Source organism: Nannospalax galili, unplaced genomic scaffold (assembly GCF_000622305.1).
Source record: "Nannospalax galili isolate Female #2095 unplaced genomic scaffold, S.galili_v1.0 scaffold23, whole genome shotgun sequence".
Lineage (NCBI taxonomy): Eukaryota > Metazoa > Chordata > Mammalia > Rodentia > Spalacidae > Nannospalax > Nannospalax galili.
The window spans coordinates 905,364-931,650 of record NW_008350771.1 but is presented as its reverse complement, the minus strand read 5'-3'; the positions used below and the strand labels follow the sequence as shown (position 1 = coordinate 931,650).

The 26,287-nt window shown below is 38.6% G+C and overlaps 1 protein-coding gene across 13 annotated transcripts in view; it reads left to right on the top strand.

Annotated features, from left to right (window-relative positions):
* Positions 1-26,287, top strand: part of Epb41 (erythrocyte membrane protein band 4.1) — a 197,194-nt gene that overhangs the window by 146,193 nt on the left and 24,714 nt on the right. For 4 of the 13 annotated variants that reach the window (XM_029570840.1, XM_029570843.1, XM_029570842.1 and 1 more), the window contains exons 12-13: positions 5,952-6,128; positions 8,874-8,924. In XM_029570840.1, the coding sequence (XP_029426700.1) occupies positions 5,952-6,128; positions 8,874-8,924 (228 nt within the window). Of the gene's footprint in view, positions 1-854; positions 918-5,951; positions 6,129-8,873; positions 8,925-9,300; positions 12,191-26,287 lie in introns of those variants that run through there. The other 9 variants (XM_029570850.1, XM_029570846.1, XM_029570845.1 and 6 more) reach the window with 6 other exon arrangements.

Sequence of the window (26,287 nt, the reverse complement as noted above, 5' to 3'; positions counted from 1 at the left end):
ATATATATATAGAAATTAAGATCTTAGACTACTGAAAGATTTCATCAAAATAAACCAGTAGAAAAGTATCTTTTAATAAAATGAAATAGTGAGGGTTAAACCTCCCTTTTTATATTCAGACTTTATAAGAACTGTTTCATAGTGGCATCATAACTTAGACTCATTGATGGCATTTTATACACATTTATCATACACATATTATCAGGTGTGGTGGCACTCGCCTTTAATCCCAACACTTGGGAGGCAGAGGCAGGCAGATCTCTGTGAGTTCTAAGCCAGCCAAGACTACACAGTGAGACCCTGTCTCAAAACTACAACAAAAAATGAAACATCATAGCAGTAGCTCCCAGCATTGGTAATAGTATGAATTTAACTGCCGTGTGCCTTATTTTTCCCAACTTCAGAGTGGGGTGAACCAGTTCTTACTGAATATACTTGGTGACTGGATATGAACTTCCTTAGAGATCTCCAAAAAGTACAATGCTTTTAAGGCATTTCTCCACTCCATGGTACATGGAGCTTAACAGCTTTTAGGGTAACATTCAAACAGTGCAATTTCAAAAACAAGCAAAACAACTTATTGTGGTAGAAACTAATGAAGCCAGGAGCACTGTCTTTTTAAATCATATTATCACAGCCTTCCATCATCCACAAACAGGTCATCCATTTCCTCTTGTAATCGTGTTCTCTGTGTGTCCTTGTGGTTCTGTGACCATTCTGTATTGGCATTTGCTGCACCGCAGACATTTAATTTTAAATACTTTTTGGTTTGCCAATTTGCAGTTTTGTTCCTGCAAGAACAACATTTTAATTTTTTATGCTTTTCTGTTTCCCCCCCCCTTTCATTTTCACAGAAAAAGAGAGAGAGACTAGATGGTGAAAACATTTATATCAGACATAGCAATTTAATGTTGGAGGTTTGTATGAACTTGAAGCTTATTTCAGTTGGTTGCCTGGAACCTTCTGCGTTCTTTACTGATCCCCTTTCTTCATTCTGTGCTGTGCTTGGTTTTGCATGCCATTGCATGAAATTCAACTTAGGTTTAAAATGCTTTTGCATGTTGGTAAACATGAAGATATGCAGTCATCTCTCCTAACTCTTTTAGTTTCCATCTTTCATACTGCCTAGAAAAATATATGATTGGAGCGACCTCACACGGTTCTGTTGGTTTACCCCCTTTCAGAAAATTCAAATGTCATTGCTAAAATTCCTTGAATTTTTCATGAATATAAACTCTACATGTCCCAAGAAACAAATTCACAGTTTTGTTTTTTATTTTCTGAACCGAGAAAAGTGAAAAAAGGAGGGAAAGTGATCATAATTCAGAAAGGACTTAAAGCATTGCAGATAGCAGAAAGGTACTGAAGAAAGGTCAGGAGAACAAGGAGGAAACAGGAAGAGAGCTAGCATTTAACAGATAGTTTCTATAAGACAGTTTAATAAAAGCAAGCCTGCAAGTGTGGAGGTTTTTATTTTAAAGACGAGAAAATTGAAGCTTAGGGAATTTAACTAATTTCCCTATGGTCCCAGAGCTGGTAAATTGGTAAAACTGGGGTTTGACTTAGGAATTGCACAACTCTTTTAAACCGGTGTTTTCTACTCAGAAGTAGCAGTGTACAGGAGTGCTAAGGTCATCGTTCTGTTGCTTTCAGCAGTGGTCAGATTCTTACCAGACCTGTGTTAGTGTGCCTTATCTAGTGTGGAGCTCCACATTGGATGAGAAATAAAACTCTGGGGGCTGGAGATGGCTCAGTGGTTAAGAACACTGACTGTTCTTGCAGAAGATCCAGGTTCGAATCCCAGCACCCACATGGCTAACAACTGTCCATAACTCCAGTTCCAGGAGATCTGATGGCCTCTTCTGACGTCTGCGGGCATTGCACAACACGGGTGCACTTACCTACATGCAGGCAATACATGTGTACACATAAAATAAAAAATAATAAATAAAATATTAAAAAAATAAAACTCTTGCCGGGCGTGGTGGCACACACCTTTAATCCCAGCACTTGGGAGGCAGAGGCAGGCGGATCTCTGAGTTCAAGGCCAGCCTGGTCTACATAGTGAGTTCTAGGCCAGCTGGGCTACAGGGAGACCCTGTCTCAAAAAGACAAAAAAAACAAAACCAAAAAAAACCTTACATAGAAGTTGATGACTAGATTATATAACTCCACTCAAGGCAGAACTGTAAGGCATGCATATAAACTCTTATGTCAGGGATTTTACTTAACCATAGAAGAAATGATAAACATGGCTTCTGTGTGGTTGCAGGAAGCTTACAATGTGAGGAACTGAGGAGGAGAGAAATAAAAAGTGAATAAAGAGCAATATCAAAGTTACAAATTATTAGAAAACCTGTAGGAGATAAACGGTATGCTTTGCTTAAAAAGGAGATCTGCTTAGTGAAGAGTTGGCATTGACAGTAATCCTCCTGCCTCGCCTGAGTGCTGGGATTACAGGTGTGCACTGCTGTGTCCAGTGAGGCTGCATTTTACTTGAGACTTGAATGCTGAGCATGTATTAAATGCGGCAGATATTTCCAATTTGAAAGTTTGAAGAAATTTTAAAAACTAGATTTCTGGCTGGGCATGGTAATATGTCTGTAATCCCCACACTCAGGAGGCTGAGACGGGAAGGTCAGGAGATCAGGGTCATTCTCAGCTACATGGTTAGAGGACAGCCTGGGCTACATGAGAACCTATCTCAATCAAAGAAACAAAAATCCATAAAAACAGATTGTTGTTTATATATGACCTCTAAGAATTATATAATCATTTCATTTTTGTCAATACCTATATTTTGAATACCTGCTATTTATAAAGTACTTTGATACAAATAATAGAAATTATGACTGGCCTTTATTAATCATATACTGGACAGGCAAAATGCCAAGTGCTTTATGTAAGTTTGTCTCATATAATACAAATTCTCCCAGCCAGACCCTTGTACATTACAAACTTGGAAACTGGGTCTTTGTTTTAACCCACACCTGAGATTAGATCAGAATCATTTTGTCTTCAGAGATTAGGAAGACCAAGACAGGTCAGCTGATCTCTTTTTCTCAGCATTTTAACAATCTCCATCTAAAAACGCACATTTCCTGACTTGTCCATCTTCAGTGCTTCCCCCTAATGGAACCTGCAGTGCCAATCATATATTTGTCATTTGTTCTACAAGGTGTGTTATGGCTTCTGAGACTCACAATGTTCCTGTGTGATGTTTTCTTCCCTGGTGTCTTACTGAAAGCCAGGACAGGGATTTCTAAAGAAGTGTGCGTGTGTTTGAAAATTAAAACGACTAACTGCCTTTTGAGAACATTTTGTATTTAACAAAATGTTTGGTTTGATTGCTGCTAAAATTGTAAGATGATAGACCTCAAAAATTATCTAACGTGAAGATACCCTGACATGATTTGACCATCACTCTTTAGCTGTTGTAAAAAGTGTACCCCCGCTAAGGAAGTTCTCTCAAGTTATCTGTCACCCTAGCAAGTTTTTTTTTTTAAAGCATCCCTTCTCCCTCATCCCTCCTCTTACCTCACCCCCACTAATGCTTTGTTCTGGCACAAATAAGGTCGAGTTCATTTTTAGATCTACCACCTCCTCCTCCATCTCCCAGAGAGAACCTGTAGCAAAATATCTATGACAATTTCTATTTGGAACAGGTCCCTTTGAGATCTTAATTTTATTCTGTGCCCCCACAGGTTTCCAACAAAACCAGCTAAGAAGGATGGAGAAAACTCCCTCAGAAGCTACCAGTTTTGTTGAAAAATATATTTTCAATAAATCCCAAGCCAATCAAAAGCTAGGCAAGAAGCATTAGAAATCACCAGTCTCTTGTATCAGGCTAAGTCAGAGTTATGTTTTTAACCATAACATCTCTTGGTCATTTTTTCCCCTCCATTCATATCTTTAATCTTACCAAATGTGTTAAGTTGTTCTTGACCCAGGCAGACTTACTGTTCAGTCAAGAGCTGGTTCAAGAGCTGGTTCTCCCATGCCTGATGAGGTCAGTGGTTCAGTCAGACACTGAGTCTGGGGCTTGTACATGCTCTTTGGTTGGTAACAGGCCTTCCTTGCTTTCAGCTACAACAAAAGTACAAACTGTTGTTTCCCTGGGTGACGCTCATATTCAGGAGAGACACATTTCTTCTCAGTAAGCAAGAGTTACCCTTTGGGGGCTGCTTTTCTCTTTGACTGACCCCAAAGCAAGTATGTATGGGTCAGTCCTGCAAAAATAGAAGAGACTGGTAAATGAATGTCTGAACAAGTAACTTCAGATTCAAGATTTTCATGTGAGTCACTGATTTTTTTTTCTCCTATGTTATTTTCCCATTGATAGTGCTTTTTGGAAAAGTTTTATTTAGTTGAAATCAGTCTTGCCTTTAGAAGAAAACTTGTCAACAGATTTTGACCTAAACAAATTCCATTTAGTTTTTCCAAAATGAGACTTTCCCCACAAAGCCAAAAAAGAAAGACTAATCCTACAATTCACACAGCATATTAGGAGATATATTTAGCATTATGTTTTTCTTAGATACAGAGCTGGCCTCATATGTAACAAACACAGAATTGTTTGTGGTCATCAAGTCACAGGATCCCAAACTCAAAATCTGAGGATTTTTTGTACATATATGCATGTTCTTAGACAAAGAACATTTGAGTCTTTGTCTTCAAGTTAAATTTACCAGACTCTTTTTGGTCAGATGTCCTTTGTAAAAATATATTGTAGGTTTCTTTTAACATAAATCTGAATGTTTCTAGCTATGCCTTGTTAACCTTAGTTTTGATCATCTCTCCCTAAAATATTACCTTTAAGAGCTTTCATCTACCTCTAGTTGCCTGATATTCAAATTGCTGGAACAACTGTACTATTTTAGATTGTCAAGGAGATATATAAGGTATTTGATAAACTTTTGTTAGGTGACTAAACACAGGACCTTGTATGTGCTTGCAAGCCCTTTAAATACTAACAAAGAAAAAAAAAGCCACTCTAGGAACTGAGGACATAACTCAATTGGCAAACTACTTTCTTTGCAAGCATGAAGACCTGAATTCAATCCCAGAACTCATGTAAAATGCTGGGCACAGTGGTGCATGTTTGTAATTCCAGCACTGGGGAGGCAGAGACAGGAGGATCCCCAGGACTTGGTAGCCAGCTGGTGTAGCCAAATTAGTGAGCTCCAGGCCAGAGAGAGACCCTGTCTCAAAGGAAGTTGACAGTATTGTTGAGGACAATACCTAAGGTTGTCTTTTGGTGTCCCCATGCAGATGCACACACATTCATATGCACACACACACACATACATAATTTTTATTTTATTTTAAAGCCATATTTTTTTCAGAGGTAGTAACAATTGACTTTGGAGCCTGGAACTAGGAATTTTATTAATAAATTCTTGAATCAAAGAGGTCTTACTAAAAGAGAAACAAAGCTGTCTCCAGTGGAGAAGAAGTTATACCATAGTACTACAGCTCACCAAAGTACAACAGCCAGGGGTAGAGGTTGAAATCCCTCACATGGCTGCTGTTCAGCAGTTTTCCTATTACTCTCTCCATCCTGCCTGAGCTGAACCTAAATCAGTTCTCATCAAACTGAGGCTAATTGAATTGTGAGGTCACCTTCTTGGGATGAGGAGTTGGAGATCTGGTTTTGCATCATGTTTAGAAGAAGAGTTATAAAATGAAGGAGTAAGGTCTTTATGGGCAATGTAACTGCCAAGAGCTGTGGGATTATGATGCTTCACTGCTTCCAAGTAAAGTACTTTGCTTTAAAAAAATCAAGCAAATATACCATATTGTATATTTACAATTACAGTGCAAACTATGCACTGGTAGCATCTGTCCTGGATGTGGTGTTTTCTACCAGTGCCCAGTCTCTTATGGGTTACCCTTGGTGTATTTTTGTTCCAACTACTTACTGTTTTGTGTCTCTGTCCTTTCAACTGTAGGATTTAGACAAGAGTCAAGAAGAGATCAAAAAGCATCATGCCAGCATCAGTGAGCTGAAAAAGAACTTCATGGAGTCTGTACCAGAACCACGGCCTAGTGAATGGGATAAGCGCTTATCTACGCACTCCCCCTTCCGAGCTCTCAACATCAATGGCCAAGTCCCTACAGGAGAAGGAGTGAGTACATTGTCTGCACGACCAATCGTGAGGCTGAATGTAATAAGTGGTTTTGTATGTTTATATTCTGTATCTGAGAGAAAGTTTAGAGCTGAAATTTGGCTTTGGTACCTTAACAGTTTGTTGCTGTTTTAAGGCATTAGTAATCAAACTGCTTTTAAGTCATTTATGCAACTCAGTTCAACTGTGGGAGCCATTTAGAATTATCAGTTGATGGTTAACTCTGAGAACTGTTTTGCAGCCATGTACTTTTGGCTAGTGTATGTTTATAAATTGACCACAAGCCAGTAAAACGTTGTTTATATTCAAAATGTCCCTTCCAGGACAAGGAAGTTTGCTAAATTTAGTAAGGTCACAATTGGAAAGGGAGGACATTTTTTTAAAACTTTATTTGAACATTTGTACAACTTAGAAATGTCTGGAATGATTGCCCAGTTATGTAAGAAACGAAAGAGGCCCCTAAGCCAGAGAATGAAGAGCACTCACTTTAGAAAAAATAACGAATGATTTGTTTGTCTTGAGTGACATCAAACCTTTAATAAACTGTTTTATGAGGTAGTCACAATTAGAAGAAGCCAGAGATGTCTTGCAGGGTCTTTTCTTTATCTAGGTTATCATTTCCTATTTTGGAAATCCTACCTCTGAATTAATCTGCTTAATGTAACATCTTGAACATTATCTTGAACTTATATTCAAAAAGTCTTTATTTTTAGCCAGTATGTTATTTATATTAATAGTTATCATGACTTAATGACCGATTATATTTTTAAAAATTATGTGGCATTGCATGACATGGGTGTACTCACATACATGCAGGCAATACACTCATATACATAAAATAAAAATAATAAAAATTTTTAAAAATTATGTGCTTGCTTTGCTGCCCCCCAACCCAAAATAGAAATTCTACTTGAGAAAGGCAAACTAATATCCTAAATAAAAACCCAAGGTTTGGCTGGGCGTGGTGGAACATGTTTTTAGTCCCAGCACTTGGGAGGCAGAGGCAGGAGGATCTCTGTGAGTTCAAGGCCAGCCTGGTCTACATAGTGAGTTGCAGGACAGCTGGGGCTACAGGGAGACCCTGTTTCAAAAAGAACAAAGAAAAAAAAGAAACAAACAAACAAAAAAACCCCAAGGTTTATCAAGCATGTGTCTGCAGTCCCACAAATTCAACAAGTTGAGGCAGGGATGGATGACATAGTGAGACTTTGTTTCAAAGCAAAACAAAAACAAGGTTTTAAAATGTTTCAGAATTCTTGGTAAACTATCCAATTCTACCAATTCTATTACTTATTTAGTTTCTGGAACTGGAGAAGGGGGTAAAAGTTCATCTACAAAGAATACTTTTTATCCTTTTCAATTGGGTTTAAAATTAGCTAACAGTTCTCCAAACAAAGTTAAAACAATTTTACAAGTGAGGCAGGAAAATACCTCCATAAGAGGTCCCTGAGTATTTACTGGGAGTGACAGGAGAGCCCTGTTTCCATTTGGTGTCCTCTTACCCTCTTTACCCAGATAAAAATGAACATTAATTTTGTGTTCTAAGTCTATAGCATGTACCTTTTATTTATTTTAATTTTATGTGTATGCTTGTTTTGCCTGCATGAATGTAAGTGTACCCATGTGTGCAATGTCCACAGAAGTCAGAAGAGAGCATCAGATTCCTTGGAACTGGAGTTATAGATGTTGTTAGTTGTCATGTGGGTGCTGGGATTTGAACCCCGGTCTTCTGCAAGAGCAGCCAGTACTCTTAACTGCTGAACTACCTCTCCAGCCTCTATAGGATGTACTTTGAGCCAGAAAAGTAATCCTTTCTGAGTGAGACCATCACTCTCAAAGGGAGATAATTCATTCTGATGTGTCCTTAGAAATAAGAATCATAAAGGTTCAAAGATAGTTGTGATTTGATTTGACTGAGAGGGCCTGGCTAATTAAAACCTAATTGAATGCTTTTGAATAAGTCATTTATCATGTTTGGGCTTATTTATAGAGTCTTTTGTGTGTGTTTGTCTTTTTGTTTGTCTTGTTTTTTGGTCTTTTTGAGACAGGGTCTCCCTTTAGCCCCAATTGGCCTGGAACTTGCTATGTAGACCAAACTGGCCTCTATCTCACAGAGATCTGCCTGCCTCTGCAGGGACTAAAGGCATGCATCACCATGCCCAACAGAGTACACAAGCTTTAATGTCCTTGGTAACTAAAGTTCTACAAATGAGAGAGTAGTTTGTTGCTATCTCACCTAGGAGCCCTGTCTGCAAACAATAGCAGCATGTTTTCTAGGAATGCTTTGAAAAAGTAACTTGGTGCTATCTTGGATAAGTTTGGGTAAATTTGTATCAGTCTTCATTTCCAGAAACTATGTCCTTAAATAGAAACCCTTTAGAAATCATCCTAGGGCCTGGTTTGGGGAATGGCAGTGTCATTCTGTGAACTTATAAAATGACTTTTATAAACTAAGTTAGATCCATGAGGGGTGCTTAAACAATTTTGATTCTGTGCACATACACACACATACGTGTGTGTGTGTGTGTGTGTGTGTGTGTGTGTGAGTGTGTGTGTGTGTGTGTGATAGAATACATAAGAACTGTACTGTCATCTTTTATATTGGGACAGTTCCACTTTTTGGCATATCTTACCTTTTATAGTTGGGCTAACATTTCTGTTCTCTGGGGCTATCTCTCCCACCCTTGACACTGTTGTTGTTGCATTGCAAGGCAACTGAATTTTACATAATTTGTGTATGACCAGGTGAAGAAAACCTCTATCCTCCCCTCGGAAAGAAAGGTTGGTGGGCCAGAGGTAAAGCTGCTGTTATGACTCATGCTTCTCAGTCAGAACTTGCTCTTGTCATGGCACAAGCCGAGAATTCCCCAGAAGTCAGTGATAGCTGCTGAATATTTTTTTCCTTTGGCTATACTAGTAAGTTCACGCCCACTGCCTTTTGGCCTAACACATTACACCTTCACTGCTGCAGCACCTGCAGTTTTCAATTTGCTTATTTTGGCGCATGGCTGGTTGAAAAAGCTGCATGAAGATGTAAATATGTATTCAGAGAGAAAATGAATTTAATTATTCCCTGTTCTTTTTATGTTGTCTTTCTTCTCCACCTTATTTTCTTTTAAAAATCATTATAATTTTGCATCCTGTCTTTTCCTTTTTTTCTTTTGCTGACCAGTCCCCTAGCTACTTTCTCCCTGATACATATCACTTAGGGGTGTGCAAAGAACCAGTGTTTAACTTTCAAACTGACCAGAGACGGCTAGCCCAGCTGAGAGAACTTAGAGCCAAGTTTTTCCTTTCATAGATACCCTCTGTCTTGACTATAGATAGCAGAGTACAGAAATTGTAGGGAGAGAAAAATTCTCAATTGGACAATTGGAGTAGGGGCGCTTTCTTTAAAAATTGCCCAAAGAACTTACTAAATGTAATGTATAAACCTTCAAGATGATCATATTATTTTAGTCATGATTCTGAGACATTGAGATTTGTGGAGTATATTTTTTTTTCTTTTTTTTTTACCCCCACCCCAGGGTAGACCCTGGAGGCACATTATAGACTTATACTTTTTGTTTTTATTTTGCGCCCTTTAATAATTTGATACCCCTGAGCAAAATCTAATTCTCATGCTGAACTAGTACATCTTCAAGTGTTTTTAAAAAGATACAAGAATTGCTTTTTATATTCTGCCATTTTATGAAGAGTGATTTATTGGCATCACCTGATCCATTGATGATTGGCAGCACCAAAGCAATTAAAAATGACCCACAATTTATATGTGAAAATAAATTCATGCGTGAGTAGACTCAATGAGGGAATAAGTGGTATAACTAAGAAAGCCAGTGATAACTTGAACTTTCAGGTGTTACAAGGCACATTTTTTCAAAAAGCTATACATTGAGTCCTTCTGCTGAGCTAGAGAAACTTCGCTAGGGTAAATTGCCAGAGTGAAACCAAAATAAAGTCTCCAAAAGCTCTTGCCACACCCTTTGCACATCCTCAAGTGTCACTTTTGAGCATTTTCCATCTGTCATTTTGTTCATCTTTCTCTGTCTTTCTTGATCTTCTACTGTGAAAGCAGACACAGGAACGTGCTCTGTTAGTACAGGGTGAAGAGAAAAGTAAAAGGCAAGAGAGATCTACTGAAAGAGCCTTGCCCCAGCAAGAAAATGAAGAAATCCTTCCCAAGGTTTCTATTCCAATCCCTGAGGAACACAAGTCTCTCAAAAAGTGCCACCTCTACTCTAGTGCTTTTCCATCTCCTCGCATTCCTTTCATGATGTCTTTTCTCCTGGTCCTTGCATTGGCTGTTTGGTGGTTGATCTTTCTGTGATCGGAAAACAGGGTGCTCATCTGAAATGTCAAGACTAAAACCACTGAACTTTTATCCTTGGCTTCAAATGTGTTATTGCCTACAGGATGCCTCTGATCTTGATAGTTCACTGTTGTAGGGGAGCTCTTGTGATCCTTTTTCTGTCAATAAAATGTCAATCTTTGTAGAGTACATTGTGAGGAAAAAGGAGTAGCAATGGATTGCCCAAGCTAGCTTTTCTGCACCGAAGTTTAACACATGTAGACAAATCAGATTTAAGTGTATAGCAGGCGGGTTCTTGCCCCAAAGCTATCCTGCATGCTCTTACTGTAGTCTGTGCCATGTCCTTCTTTTCAGTGTCACACAAACCAGGATACTCTAACAGCATTTGATGGGCTATTTTCCCAGCCTACTGTAGCAACATCTGTGGCATGGGCTCTGTAGTTTAAGAAAATTATTCAACTTCCTACTCTTTCAAAAGCCTTAAAATGACAAAGTTTTAATCCATAAATCCATAACCACTCCTTTTCTTAGAGTATCAAATCAGTACATACAAAGGCCCTTCCTGGAAAAGGGCTTTTGACATCTGTGGCCTTTCTGTGAGTAATTATGAGCAGCGCAGACAAATGACTTTATCCTGCCTGATGTGAAGAGATCTACAAAGGTTAAATGTAGAGAAAGGGTTCATTTAGTTTAAGGAAAACGGTGCTGGTGTCCCTTGGCCTCCAGCTGGGGCTGAGTTTTTCAGACTACCTATCTTTAAAAGTCCTGAATTACAGATTAACTCAAGATCTATATGTAAACATACTTTTCTCAGAATTAAATACTATGTTATTTCCTTATGGCTTAAGTAATTATTGCTAGAAGCAATATTTAGCTGTTATAATAAGGTTAAAATACACTTGTTTTCCTCGTACTTAAGACCTGTTTGTTCTTGCACTTGTGTTGAAATCAATTGTTTCTAGTCACTAACCTTGTACGTTAAACTTTTATTGTGACAATATGCATCCTGTTTGCATGTTGATTTATGAGGCTTCCCTGAAGTGAATATGAGCTCGCCCACCTCAAAACACCACTTGGATGCCTAAACTGGTGTTTTTCACCTTAACATTAATGAAACCTTGCATGTAGCATGCTTTTTATGGCATTTGACTGTATCAATCTGGATGATTTGGTTAATGTCTCAAATATTGTTTTGAACTCTGAATTTATAGTTATCAAATTAAGATTATTATATTTTGTATGATTTCTCAATGCTTTTTAGTTGGTGAAATTTCTAAGCAAGGTTTTTGCTTTTAGAGAGAGAGAGAGAGAGAGAGAGAGAGAGAGAAAGAGAGAGAGAGAGAGTAAAACTAAGGATTTTTTGTCCCTCAATATCCACTAGTATTATTCTATTGTCTTGACAGGCATAATTCTCTGGTATTTATTGGAAACTGCTATGCTACTCTGTCATTATTGGTTTAAAAAAAAAACTGATAAAATAAGCAAGGACCAGGCTAGTTTTTTTTTTTAAATCTGGTGTGGATGTATATGGTTTGTATCACAAGTTATGTTTATTTATAGCAAACATTTTGTAAATAAGCATATTTACTGATTCACTCATAAGAAAAGAGATCCTGAAGCCACCCGAAATACTTCAAAACTATTTTGTAACACAGAAAATAATAATCATAAGTTTGTCCCTTTATCTGTGAAATAGATGTAAGATTTCCTTAATGAAATACCAAATGAAGCTATAGCATTGATTATGTTACCTTAAGTCATTTTTTTTAGCAATTAAAAGGAAAATAATTGTAGAATTTTATCAATACTTTTATAACTGTTTCAAATTACATTTCCTAAAGTTCCTGTTTTCATCATTGTATACAACTTTTTATTAATTATTGTAAACCTTACCCTGAATTTTGTTTCCTTTTATATTGGAGTTATTTCAAGTCCATTAAAAGTTTAGTGTGAGCCAACAATACTATTCAGTTTTCTGAAGTACAGCAAGAATCCTCAAAAATCCTTACTGACAGTCAAAGAAGCCATTTCTTCTGTAAGTAAAGACGGTTGAAAAGGAGATGCCAAGCCCTTGTATTGAGCAAAGCTGACCAATGCAGGCTCAAAGGATACACCCATCATAGTTATCAAAGGAGAAATATCAGACATTCCAGCTTTGTACAACCTGAAGCTATTGCTGCCAATATTTGTAACATGAAGCTATAAATAGCTTTGTATTCTTTCCCCTACTTCATTCCATTCTCAGTACCAAAGGCATAGCCAAACAACTGTGCATTGACTTTACCCTGGTTCAGCCTCCTATTGGCAGGTCAAGCAGTAAAAAAAACAATTTAGACTAAAGATATTGATACAGACCTATGTAGATTTTTGCCTTGTTTTCTCATGAATCATTTCCAGGGTGACCTGAAGAGGTCACTTGACTACTTGGTGCCCATATTTCCACCTCATAATGTGCAGACAAATCTACCTCATGAGAATGAATCTGTAGCAAGTTTCAGGGACCAGAGATTCTGATGGTTCCTGGTCTTTGAAGGGCTGGGAAGATCCAAATTAAGGAAAAAAAAAAAAAAAGTCACATAGGAACTTCCTGGGATTTTTTTTTTTAATAAGCAAATCACTATGTTTATTTCTCTCTACTGCTTGTGGATGTTTGACCAATCACTTAAAACTACTAAAGTTAAAAATGCCTTTCCAAATTTATCCCTCTCTTAATAAACTGAAATGGTATTCTTTGACTAGAGCATGCTTGAAAATAAATCCAGCGCCTGCATTTTGGGCCTGTCTTTTAGCCATTTTCTTATTGCCCACATTTGGAATATGAAAGAAATTTTATTAGCAACTTTGCTATTTATTTACGTCTTTAGTAAAATTTTTAAAGATGAAAGGAACTGACTCTGTTGCTCCAGAGTAGACTAGGGGGTTGTATGTTGTCATCCTGAACCTACTGAATTTAAGTCATTTCTGTAGTGATTTCTGTAGATAAGCCTATAGGACACACTAAACATTGGAAATTCAGTGATTTTTAAGAGGATATTAGCAATAAAAATGCATACTTCACCCAATGGTCATTTATTTAGAAAAGACAAAAACAGCATGAAATACTGTTTCATTGTTGCTCCCTCAAGGGTAATGAGTAAAGAGTCATGAACTCTGTAGAGCTGCCTTCCCTCTCACTCTTCATAGAAATTTTAAGATCCCAGGGCTAGGCCTCCTGGCACACAGCTTTAATCCCAGCACCTGGGAGGCAGAAGCAGTCAGATCTCCATGAGTTTGAGACCAGTCTGGTTTATGTGGGGAGTTCCAGGCCAGCTGAGGCTACAAGGAGACCCTGTTTTAACAACAAGAATGCTTTTCTCATCTTTCGTGATTGATATCTTAAACGATTACAGTGTCCGCTTTACCACAGTTAGAATTCTGTTTGGATGAATAATAGATAAATCCGAGATTAACAGGAGGGAAAGGCATAGAGTCTCAGCTATCTTTTTTTTTTTTTTTTTTTTTTTTTTTTGGTCTTTTTGAGACAGGGTCTCCCTGTAGCCCCAGTTGTCCTGTAACTCACTATGTATACCAGGCTGGCCTTGAACTCACAGAGATCTGCCTGCCTCCGCCTCCCAAGTGCTGGGACTACAGGCGTGTGCTACCTTGCTTGGCTAGCACAGCGGAATTTTAAGACTGGACAAGATCCTAAATCTAACTACTCTCCCCCTCCAACATTTGATTCTTCTGTACAATATCGTTTAGAGATTTAGAGACCATTTAGAAACTAATATTGTAGCCTGTGCCTCAGGGTCTCCCAAGATCAATCACATTTTTGAACAGTTAAATCATTCTTACATGAAGTCAGATTTTATTGCCCTCCATCTTTCATTTATTCGTCCTGAATGGAGAAATTGTAAAGAATTTTTCTGTGCTGGGTGTGGTGGTGCAGAACCAGTAATCCTAGCATTCAGGAGGCTGAGGCAGGAGGAGTGAATTGAGGCTGCTGCCCTACGGTCTTGCTTCTTTTGTTGTTTTGCGTTCTTTTTCTTGTCCTTTCCTATTCTCTCCCACTCCATTTCCTTTCTCTTTTCTTCATTGACTTTCTCTCTAAAAGATTTTGGAATTCCTGGTATTCCCAACTTCTTCAAAGATAACATAGGCCCTTGGGATTTCTTTTTAGATAAAAGGATAGTGGTGGGATAATCTTATAGACTTGGAAAGTTCTTGTAGCTTAGGATCTATTGACAAAATGGCATTACTCACACACTTTGAGGAAACACACTACCAGAGCCCACATTCTGAGTCTGCTTCCCCTCTGACAGTCTAACTAAACTTTGTTTATTTGAGTGTCCCCAAATGATTTGATTTGAACCAATCAATGTATATGACAAAATCACAGAAATGTAATTTTTGTTTAATATTCTGGCTATGGCTTAGATTCCTGTCAGAAGATGTGGCATTAAATATTTGAAATATTGGGCTGAGGATGTAGCTCAGTTGGTGCATATTTAGCATGCACGAGCCCTGGGTTCCAGCTCTAACATCATGTAAACCAGACATGATGGTGCATACCTAGAATCACAGCACTGGGAGATGGAAGCAGGAATTCAAGTTCAATCAGAAGTTCAAGTTCATCCTCATAGGGAATTTGAGGTCAGCCTGGGCTCCGTGAGACCTTGTCTCTCATATGTAAATATGCTTGCGTGAATCTGTCTCTTAGTTGTGTCTTCTCTTCAAAAGTGTGAGCTTTGTGGGGCTGGAGAGCAGGTTCAACAGTTAAGAGCATTGGCTGTTCTTGCAGAAGACCCATGTTCAGTTCCCAGCACCTACATGGCAGCTAACAACCATCCATATGTCCAGTTCTGGGGAGTCTGATGCCCTCTTCTGACCTCTGCAGGCATTGCATGACATGGGTGTGTTTACATACATGCAGGCAAAATACACATAAATTAGAAATAATAAAAAAAAATTTAAGTGAGAGCTTCTCAGAGGTGAGAGCCCTTGGTTTGTTCATCTTGGTTTGCCATCTGTCACCTTTGTTCCCTAGCCACCTCTTTGCCTTGTGTATGTTACTAATCACAGCGGTGGATAAGCTAACTTTTCACATAGACTCTCTTGTATTAAGAGATAAATTTGATCACCATATGCCTAATCAGTACCAGGCAGCCAAGAAAGCCCAGAGCCCAGAAGTCACTGCCTTGTCTACTATTAATCCTCTGAAGTCCTTGATGTGCTTAAGGGACCTCAGGTATGTCTGCCACTATGGTAAATGTGTCTCTCTTGTTAATGATTTGGTTCTCCTTTATCACAACTAATAATCAGCTATTTTCATTCCAGAACATACTATTCACTGGTGTTTCTGAATGTATAAATTCATCTTGGAGTGTGGTGTCATAAAATTCTGTCTGAACTACATTGCAGAGTTAATTTAATACATTTTCCTGGTTTTTTTATGTTATAAAATTGCTAAATGTATCAAACTGTTGTGAATTTTGTACATCATGTAGATGTGAGGTTGGCAAGTCATTTCTGTAAAAAGATAGTTTGCCAGCGTTGTGGTCTCACGACTGCTTAGCTTTGCCATCTAGAGTGAAAACTGCACAAACAAAAATATGAATCAGTGCGACTGTGTTCCATTCAGGCTTTACTGGATACTGCAGTTGGATTTTTATACAATTTCATGTCACTAAAGATTTTCCCTATCCACTTAAAAACATTATTCTTAGCTTATAGCCATACAAAAACAAAAATGGAGTGGGATTTGGCCTGCTTTGAAGAGTTTTCAGAACTCTCATGCAGACCAAAAAACTGAATGGTCATATTTCTTTTGTGTTTTGGCTGTTTTGTTTATGACTAGAAATTGAAAATTGGCATCAGGGTTTGTCTAAACTGGAATATAAAATACTTTAGCCACCACAGTACTGTCTCCCCAGCTTCCCAAACTGCTCTGTATTAACCATAATCCCAGCATGTTCTCCGATGTTCCCATCCACCTGCTCCATTTTGTTTGGATTTAAAGGGTTTGCCTCCATTTTACCTAGAATAAACAATGACTCCTAAAACCACCTTCTCTTTAGCCAGATTTTAGAGTTATGCAACAAACATGGTAAAAACAATGAAATGATTTTTTTCATTGAGCACTTAGTACACTTCTATATTTCAAGCAGTTGTATAAATTTAAGTTTAGATATTCAAAGGACATATTTTCTTTTATAATTATTACTGTCAAAGAGGCTTCTTTGAAGAGAAGTTCCTAACCAGAGCCTATTTGGGCAGTAGTTTGTCAGTAAGTTAAAAGAAAGTAATGTTCTTTTTTTTTTTTTTTTTTTTTTTTTTTTTTTTTTTTTGTCTTTTTTTGAGACAGGGTCTTCCTGTAGTCCTGGCTGGCCTGGATTCATTATGGAGACCAGGCTGGCCTCAAACTCACAGAGATCCACCTGCCTCTGCCTCCCAAGTGCTGGGATTAAAGGCCTGCGCCACCATGCCCGGCTAGTAATGTTCTTTTAAAAGCACATTGCACCTTATATCTTTTGTTGTTGTTGTTGTTTTGTTTTGTTTTGTTGTCTTCAATCCACAGAGATCTGCCTGCCTCCACTTCCCGAGTACAGGGACTAAAGGCATGTGCCACCACGCCTGGCTTGCTCCTTGTATCTTAATCTGTGGTTATTTCTTGGAGAGGTCTCATTCCCTAATAGATCTCTAAACCCATGTTCCTTTTAGTTCTCTTGTCCAGAATCCTTTAGATCTTTATATGCACTTGAATAAATTGTTTATCTGTTAGCAGTTTAGCAATATATTTAAGCCTAGAAAAGTCTGCTGAAGAAATCTCTCTTTGAAGGAATTTTTAAAAACATTTTTCTGCCAGGTGTAATGGTACATGCCTTTAATCCCAGTACTTGGGAGGCAGAGGCAGGCAGATCTTTGTGAGTTCGAGGCTAGCCTGGTCTACAAAGCAAGTTCCAGGATAGCTGGGGCTACAGGGAGACCCTGTCTCAAAAAGACAAAAAAAGGAGCATTTTTCTTACATTAATTGATTTGTTAGTATGTAGATTTATGATGTCTAAGTCTCATTGAAAACTCAGATTCTGGTTGCTAATAATCTTTAAGAAGTAGGAGCTAGTAATTCTGTACAGCAGGCAGACCTACTACCAAAAAAGCTGGCCAGAGAGGGAAGGGAAAATGGGGCCTCTACTTCAGTTGATCAGCAAGAGGCACCTGTTGACCAGTCCTTCTAGAAAGCATTCCCTTTGGCCCAATTAATTGTCTTTTGCTTAGTCCTGATACAAAGGCATCTATCTGTGTTCAGCTCTTAGAACATTGTTTTAAATCAGCTTTGTATTCAGTTGGCTTATTTATGTCAATTTTTAAAAATAATTTTTCTAACCAATTTAACCAGTCACTATTATGTGTAATTGTCACATCTGTGAGGAGCATTTTAATATACTGAACTTGCCTTCTATGTGTTTTTTTGAGCACTGAATAAATTAGTAATTATTAACCAGCCAGTATTGCCACTCTGATCATATTGAAGATTGAAGAGTGGCGTGGGTGGGAATATGTGGGTGTAAGGAGAGCTTATTCCTGTGATACAGAATTAAGAAGAGCTCTCTCTCGCTCTCTCTCTCTCTCTCTCTCTCTCTCTCTCTCTCTCGCTCTACCTTGGGTAAACCTTCCCTTTGTCTTAAAGCTCTAGTTTTTATTATTATACAGTTGATTATTTAAAGCAACACTCCACATTTTGAAATGATCTGTTCACCAGCTCAAGATAGATACCTTGTGGCTATGTCTAAGTAATATAAAAATGCTATCCTGTTTCTCCAATGCCATATTCCTTTTAGGAATTTGTTAAAAATGTTAGCACAGAAAGCCATTTTCATTACTGTAGAATTTTTTTCATGAAGAGGAGACAGAGCTAGTTAGCATCCGATAATAGTTTTCTATTTCATTGAGTTATGTGGAATCAAGATACTGTTTTCTAGACATCAAATTGGGATATGATTTTTTTAAGTGCTTATTAAGACTTTAATCAAGCCAGGTGTGGTGGCACATACCTGTAACCCTAGCACTTGGAAGGTGGAGGAGGATCATGAGTTCAAGGCAAGCCTTGCCTACATAGCAAGCTCAAGGCCAGTCTGGGATAATGGGCCAGTCTGGGCTAATGAGGTTGGGAGGGAGGGAAGGGGGGAGGGATTTTAAGAGAGAGAGAGAGAGAGAGAGAGAGAGAGAGAGAGACTGAGACTTTAATCTGTTTTGGAACAAAGACTTTTGTGAAATCTTAACAAATTTAACTTTGTTCCATCTTAAAAGGTCAGAGTATTTGTACTGGTTATAGCTCCTTCCTCCCGTTCTATTGTTCTAGCCCCACCCTTCACAGTGTAATGAAATAGAGCTGACCACCAAAGTTTTCTGTCTCTTAGACATATTCAGCATAACCTTTAATATTTGCTCAAGCACTTTGACTTCTGCAGATCTATGCAGGTGTGAGAATACTCATTTGATCTGTGGCGTCCTTGCGGGTGAGTGCAGTGCGAAGGCAAAATTTTTTATTTGCTAATAGTTAAAATTTTGCATCAGGCATGGATCTTAAAGCTGTTTGCTTTTATGTTCACCTATTTGGGGATAATCTAATAACAGCACCTTTTAGAAAATCATAAAACTCTGTATGTGGCGTTAAAGAACTCAGTGGTGGAAACTTGCCTAGCATGGGTAAAGCACTGGGTCCAATCCCCAGCACTGAAAAGTAAAAATGGAAAAAAAAGAACAAGAAATTAAAGCTGTGTTTGAAGGATTATTGTTATTGACAAGTTTTATTACCTGGCATTTGTAAAAAGAAAGGCTGCTTTGTATTTTATTTTCCTGTAAACAATTTTATCTAGTCTAGTAAAATATTATAATGAAACATCTTCCTGAAAAAGCTCTTTTACCCAGATTTTATCCAGATGTAAGCTTTATATTCCAGAAAATAGCAGTAAACCATGAAAAGGACTGAGTTTCATGGGGAAACTAGTGAGCACTCTAAGGGTGTCTTTCCAGCTTGGGAACAAGAGCATATAAACTTAAAAAGAGTTGAGAAGGGTATATCTGAAACAGAGAAATTACAATGAAGAAAAGTGCATGGCACGGAGAAGATGAAGGAGAATTTTTAAGTCATCTCTGACTAGCCACATGTAACTCTGTTGTTAGTTTATCCCCATCTTGAGTGTATGTGATTCTGGTGTCCTTTTTTGAAACTGCTGGTGGCCTGAGTTGAAAACTGTTCAAAACTATTGTTTATCAAGCTTTCGGGGGTGGGGAGCCAAGGAATATTTTTCTTTTCAGTAATTTTTGTTCTTTCTTCATTTGTTTCCTTTTTTGGCTGAAGAATGGACTGCCGCTGCTTGCCTTGTCAACTTTATGTGCTGTTTACACATGGCTTTTACCAAAGAAGCCATTACCGCATCTGATTTATCTTTTATTGAAAGTGCCCATTTAAAAGCATTTTTTAAAGTTAATTTTTTTTAAATTATCAGGTTAATGTGCCTACTGATTATTATACAACCCAGGGAAGCAATTATAATTTCTTAAAATGGAAACATTATAAATATTTATAATATATTAATATATAATGACATATGTTTTGCTTTTTTAAAGCCTTTTCCCTAGGCATTTAAAGCCATTCTTTCCTGAGACATAAAACTTTGCCATGTTTTTGTTAAAAGAGAACGTAGGAACAGTACTGGCAGTTAACTGATCTAATCAGGACTCGATTCTACGTTTTTAGCTTGCATGTTGCAAACTGTCTGGGAATACTACATTGTTGATAATATATGTGACTGTAATATTTGTTGTTTACTTTAGTTAAGAACCAGGAGCTGAACTCTTCTGCTGGGTCTCTCCCTTCAGTTCTTAGCAAGATAACCTCCATCCCTGCTGGTTCTGTGGGCCTTTGCAGTGCAAAGCATTTCTTACTGGGTTTGCAAAGCAAGGGTAATGTGCTCTTGGGTGTATGTGTGTCTGTCTAATCCCTTTATCCCCAACCCCACTGTCATCTCTCTTCTTTTTCTTATCAAAACTTGTACTTTGGGGCTGGGAAGATGGCTCAGTGCGTAAATGTACTGGCTGTTCTTGCAGTGGACTTGGGTTCCATTCCCAGCTTTCACATGGTGGCTAACAACTGTCTGTAATTCCAGTTTTAGGGGATGCAATACCCTCTTTTGGCCTATGCAGGTGCTGCATGCACATGGTGTATTTACATACACATAGGCAAAACACTAATACACACAAAAATACAAATAATTTTTTTTTAATTTGTACTTTTAGAGCTAGGGAGATGGCTCAGTAGATAAAGCGCTTGCTGCATGAGCATAAAGACCTGAGTTTGGATCCCCAGCACCCACATAAGAAACTTGGCATGGCATCGTGCACCCGTAATCCCAGTGCTGTGGAGTGGGCAGGGGCAGAGACAGGCGGATTCCCGGGACTTGCTGGCCAAGCAGTTTAGCCAAAGCATCGAGCTCTAGGTTCAGTGAGAGACCCAAAAGATAAGGTGGAGAGCCATTGAGGAAGATCTCCCAGACGACCATTGGACTCCACATGTGTATGCACAGACCAGCATACATGCACGCATGTGTGCACATACATGAACAGACGTTAAAAGTCTTAATAGATCCCTTTCTTCTTAACATATAGAAACACTAATAAAAGTTTAATGTGTCAACTTTCCCCAAGATATTTGCATTTCAATGCTTTTTTAAAAAAAAACTTCACAGAATGCAAAATAAATTGAAGAGAATGTGAAACCCAGTGGTAATTGTAATAACCATGGTGTGGGTTTGGTTACATTGTGCAAAGTGACTAGAGAAGCAGGATGCTAAACCTCAGGCATGCTTTGGTGGGAAGGGGTTCAGTTCCAGGAAGAAATGTGTGGATAATTACAATATACAAATATTTACTTTGCGGAGGCTAGAGAGATGGCTCAGTGGTTAGGAGCAGTGGCTGCTCTTGCAGAGGACCCAAGTTCAATTCCCAGCACCCACAGTCATCCTTAACTCCAGTTCCAGGGGATCTGATGCCCTCTTCTGACCTCCATGGGCATTGCACAACACAGGTGCACCTACCTACAGGCAGGGAAAGCACTCAATAGACATAAAATAAATATAATAAATAAGCCAGGCGTGGTGGTGCATGTCTTTACTACCACTTGGGAGGCAGAGGCAGGTAGATCTCTGTGAGTTCAAGGCCAGCCAGGTCTTCATAGCAAGCTCCAGGCCAGTTGAGGCTATAGGGAGCCCTTGTCTCAAAAAGACAAAAATAATAATAATAACAATAATAAATAAAGTTTAAAAAAGAAAGATTTACTTTGAGGCTTAGAAGCAATAGTGAATCCATTATGTTTTAGAGTTGTAGATTTGTGGCTAACTAATCAGAAATATTTTCCTTCATAACACAGAATAAAAAATGGCCTGTTGGGCTGGGGAGATGACTCACTGGGTAAAGCACCTGCTATATAAGTAGGAGACCCTGTGTTCAAATTCCCAGAACCCATGTAAAGCTGACTATGGTAGGGCAGGTCTGTCATCCCAGTGGCAGGGTGGAAGGTAGAGCTAGGGGGATCCCTAGAAGTCTGTGGACCAGATAATCTGGCATATCCAGCAGTGGAAAAAAAATCCTGTCTCAATCAAAGTCGAAGAGTAGGACTGACATCTGAGGTTGCCCTCTGACCTCCACATGCATGCTGTAACACACATGCAGTGGCACACCATGAATACTTGCTGTGGCATGCATGCTCTGACACTGTACACACACAAATGCACATACACATATGTGCACACACATCATACACATATATATATGCAAAATGGCCTAGGGTTTTTTCAAAAAAATCTTGGTTCAGAAACATTTATTAAATATACTCATGGTGTGCCTATTTCAGTTCATCTATCACAGCTTTTTCAAAGTTCTAACTGGTAATGTTCTCCAAAATATTCTGAGGACAAGGGTTGGCTGTAGCTCAGTGGTAGAGCACTTGGTTACCATATGCAAGAACCTGGGCTTGATCCTTAGCCATAACACGCACACACACACACACACACACACACACACACACAGAGGATCTGGCTGAGAACTTGTTAACAAATGATGAAAGGTGAGCCTCAGTTAACTCCATAATCTTGGCCCTCTTCAGATGCTAAGAGGTGCTGGTCTCCATGTAGAATCTAGATGTCTTTACTGTTCTTCGCCCAAAGTAATATTTTAGGAAATATAAATAGGGGCCATGCACATAGCTCAAAGACTCTGGGTTAAATCCCACACACTCCCTAAAAAGTCTAGATATAAAATATGATAGTGTGTATCCATAGTATATATCATTAATCTAACCTTAGATGAATTTAGGGGGTGTTTTAATCATTATAATTTAAAAATATTTTATTATTTTTGCTTTATATGTATGAGTATGTTGCCTGTATGTATGTAAGTGCACCTGTGTTGTGCAATGCCCATGGAGGTTAGAAGAGGACGTCAGATTCCCTGAAACTAGAGTTACAGATGGTTGTTGGCTGCCATGTAAATACTGGGAGCTGAACCCCAGTCCTCTGCAAGAGCAGTCAGTGCTCCTTACCACTGAGCCATCTCTCCAGTCCCCAATCATTATTAGTTTTATATATATATAATTAATTTTTAAAATTTTTTATTATTTTTATTTTATGTGTATGAGTATGTGAGTGAGTGCACCCATGTTGTGCAATGCCGCAGAGTTCAGAAGAGGGCTTTGAATTCCCCTGGAACTGGAGTTAAGTTTGGTTTACAGCCGCCATATGGATGCTGGGAATTGAACCTGGGTCCTCTGCAAGAGCAATCAGTGCTCTTAACTGCTGAGCCATCTCTCCAGCCCCAAGAATTTATTTTCAATTATGTGTATATCGATGTATGTGCGAGTGCATGCCACATGCATGCATGTGCCTGCAGAGGCCAGAAGAGGACACTGGATTTCCTGGAGCTGGAGTCACAGGCAGTTAGTTGTGAGTTTCCTGCTGTGGGTGCTGGGAACTGAACTTGGGTCCTCTGGAAGAACAGTATGTGCTCTTAACTGTTGAGCCATCTCTCCAGCCTCCAATATTCAATTTTTTTTCTCTCTTTCTTTCTTTCTTTCTTTCTTTCTTTCTTTCTTTCTTTCTTTCTTTCTTTCTTTCTTTCTTTCTTTCTCTTTTTTTTTTGGATACAGAGTCTCCCTGTAGCCACAGTTGGCCTGGAACTCACTATGTAGACCAGACTGGCCTTGATCTCACAGAGATCCACTTGCCTCTGCCTCCTGAGTGCTGGGATTAAAGGTGTGCCACCACACCAAGATAATATTTTATAATATTTTATATTTCTACCTGCTGTCATAACTCTGAAGTTTTTTTGTTCTGTTTTGTTTTTGTTTTTGTCTTTGTTCTACTGGGGATCAAACTCAGGGCTTGGTGCATGCTAGGCAAATGCTCTACCACAGACCCACACCCACAGCATTCTATATGACTTTGACAAGAGAATGATAATTTCTTTTGAGAGTCTTCACTGTTCCAGAGACAGATTTCTAATAGAGGAAATTTACTAAGAAATTAAATCAATTTACATTTTTAAGAATATCCTTGTCATCTCTAAATTAGAAACCATTAAACAAAATATAATGAGACTGCAACCCAAATTTTACCTATTTCTTTTCCATATTAACCATTCTATCATTGTTGACTTTAAAGTTTTTTATTATTATTGTGTGTGTGCAATGTGAATGTGGTTGCATGTGTGCTGTGCCATACATGTGGAAACCTGCAGACAACTGTGTGAAGTCAGTTCTCTCTTTCCACCTTTACATGGGTTCCAGGGATCAATTTCAGGTCCTCAGGCTTATGCAGAAAAATCCTTTACCTGGATAAGCCATCTTGCTGACCCATCATTGACTTAAAGTCCAGTTTATGGGTCTCAGTAGTTAAGAGCACTTACTGTTCTTGCAGAGGACCCAGTTTCAGTTCCCAGCACCCACATGGTAGCTAACAACTGTCTGTAACTCCAGGGATCCTGTGCCCTCTTCTGATCTCCATGGGCATTGCATACATATAGTACATTTATATACATGCAGGCAAACCACTCATATACATAAAGTAAAAATGAATGTGTCTTTTTAAAATCCAGTTCACTGGGATTGGGGATATAGTTCAGTGGTAGAGCACTTGCCTAGCATGTTTGATCTCCAGAACACATACACACACACAGACACACATGAGAGAGAGAGAGAGAGAGAGAGGAGAGAGACTGACTTACTAAATTACCAATGTTTATTATATTTTTCTTTTATTTATTTGAAATAGGGTCTCATGTAGCCAAGGCTGGTCCTCCTGTCTTCACCTCTGAACTTCAGAGATTATAGGCATGATCCACTATGTCCAACAATATATTTTTATTTATTTATTTTTTATTTATTTTTTTGTCTTTTTGAGACAGGGTCTCCTTGTAGCCCCAGCTGTCCTGGAACTCACTATGTAGACCAGGCTGGCCTCGAATTCACATAGATCCTCCTGCTTCTGTCTCCCAAGTCCTGGGATTAAAGGTGTGCACCACCACACCCAGCAAGCAGTATATTTTTATATCAGTTGTTGACTTTTTTTTTTTTTTTTTTAAAGACAGGCTCTTACTATGTAACCCTGACTAGCCTGGAACTCACTATATAGACCAGGCTGGCTTCAAACTCATAGAGATCCACTTGCCTTTGCCTCCTCAGTGCTAGGATTAAAGATGTGTACCACCACACCTGCGCCCCCCCCCCTTTTTTTGAAACAGAGTTTCACTATGTAAACTGCCTTCAATCATCAAATTCATTGAGTAGCCCATGCTGGTATTGAACCAATGATCTTCCTGCCTCAGCCTCCCAAGTGCTAAGATTATAAGCATGACGCAGTATACCTGGTTGAAAAATACAATTTTCAAGTGGCTAAGAACTAAAATTGTCAGGAGGAAGATTAGTCTTTAACGTGAGCATTTTCTGCCAGGTTGCCAGTCATGGATGGCCCTGAGTTGGAAGTGTTCCTCTGAAACCACCTGAGAGGTTTCCCAAGGGCTGCTGCTGCTCATTTGGTTTTTATCTGCCCACCCAGGTTTTTACTACACAGAAATACAACAATACTAGGTTCTTGTCTTCCTTTTTTTCTGAGACAGAAGTTGGTTTTATATTACAATTTAGCAACCCAATGGTAAAACTGATCTTTGCTAAGTCAGGAATAAGTGATGAAATAAACGTGGGAGAAATTGCACCTAGCTTTCTTAGGAAAACCTTATATGACTCTTGCTTGAGAAGCAAAACTTAGAAAAAATTTTTTCAAAATACATCTTTACTGTCATCTCTTATGGGATGGTAGTCTTTCTTTTTCTTCTTTCTTTCTTTCTTTCTTTCTTTCTTTCTTTCTTTCTTTCTTTCTTTCTTTCTTTCTTTCTTTCTTTCTTTCTTTTTTTGTCATTTTGAGACAGCATCTCTCCACCTGCCTCTGCCTCCCTAGTGCTGGGATTAAAGGCATGTGCCACCATGCCTGGCTGGGATAGTAGTCTTTCAAGCACAACTGTGGTTGTTTTGATCATTTCTTCAAATATGTAAATTTCTTATTTCAAAAATAACCTTAAGGGCCTGGAGAGATGGCTCAGCAGTTAAGAACACTGGTTGTTCTTGCAGAAGACCCAGGTTTGAATCCTAGCACCCACATGGCAGCTAACAACTATCCATAACTCCAGTTCCAGGGGCTCCAACAGCCTCTTCTGTCCTCTGCGGGCATTGCACGACATGGGTGCACTTACCTACATGCAGGCAACACACACACATACACATAAAAGTAATAAATAAAATATTTTTTTTTAAACCTGAAAAGGA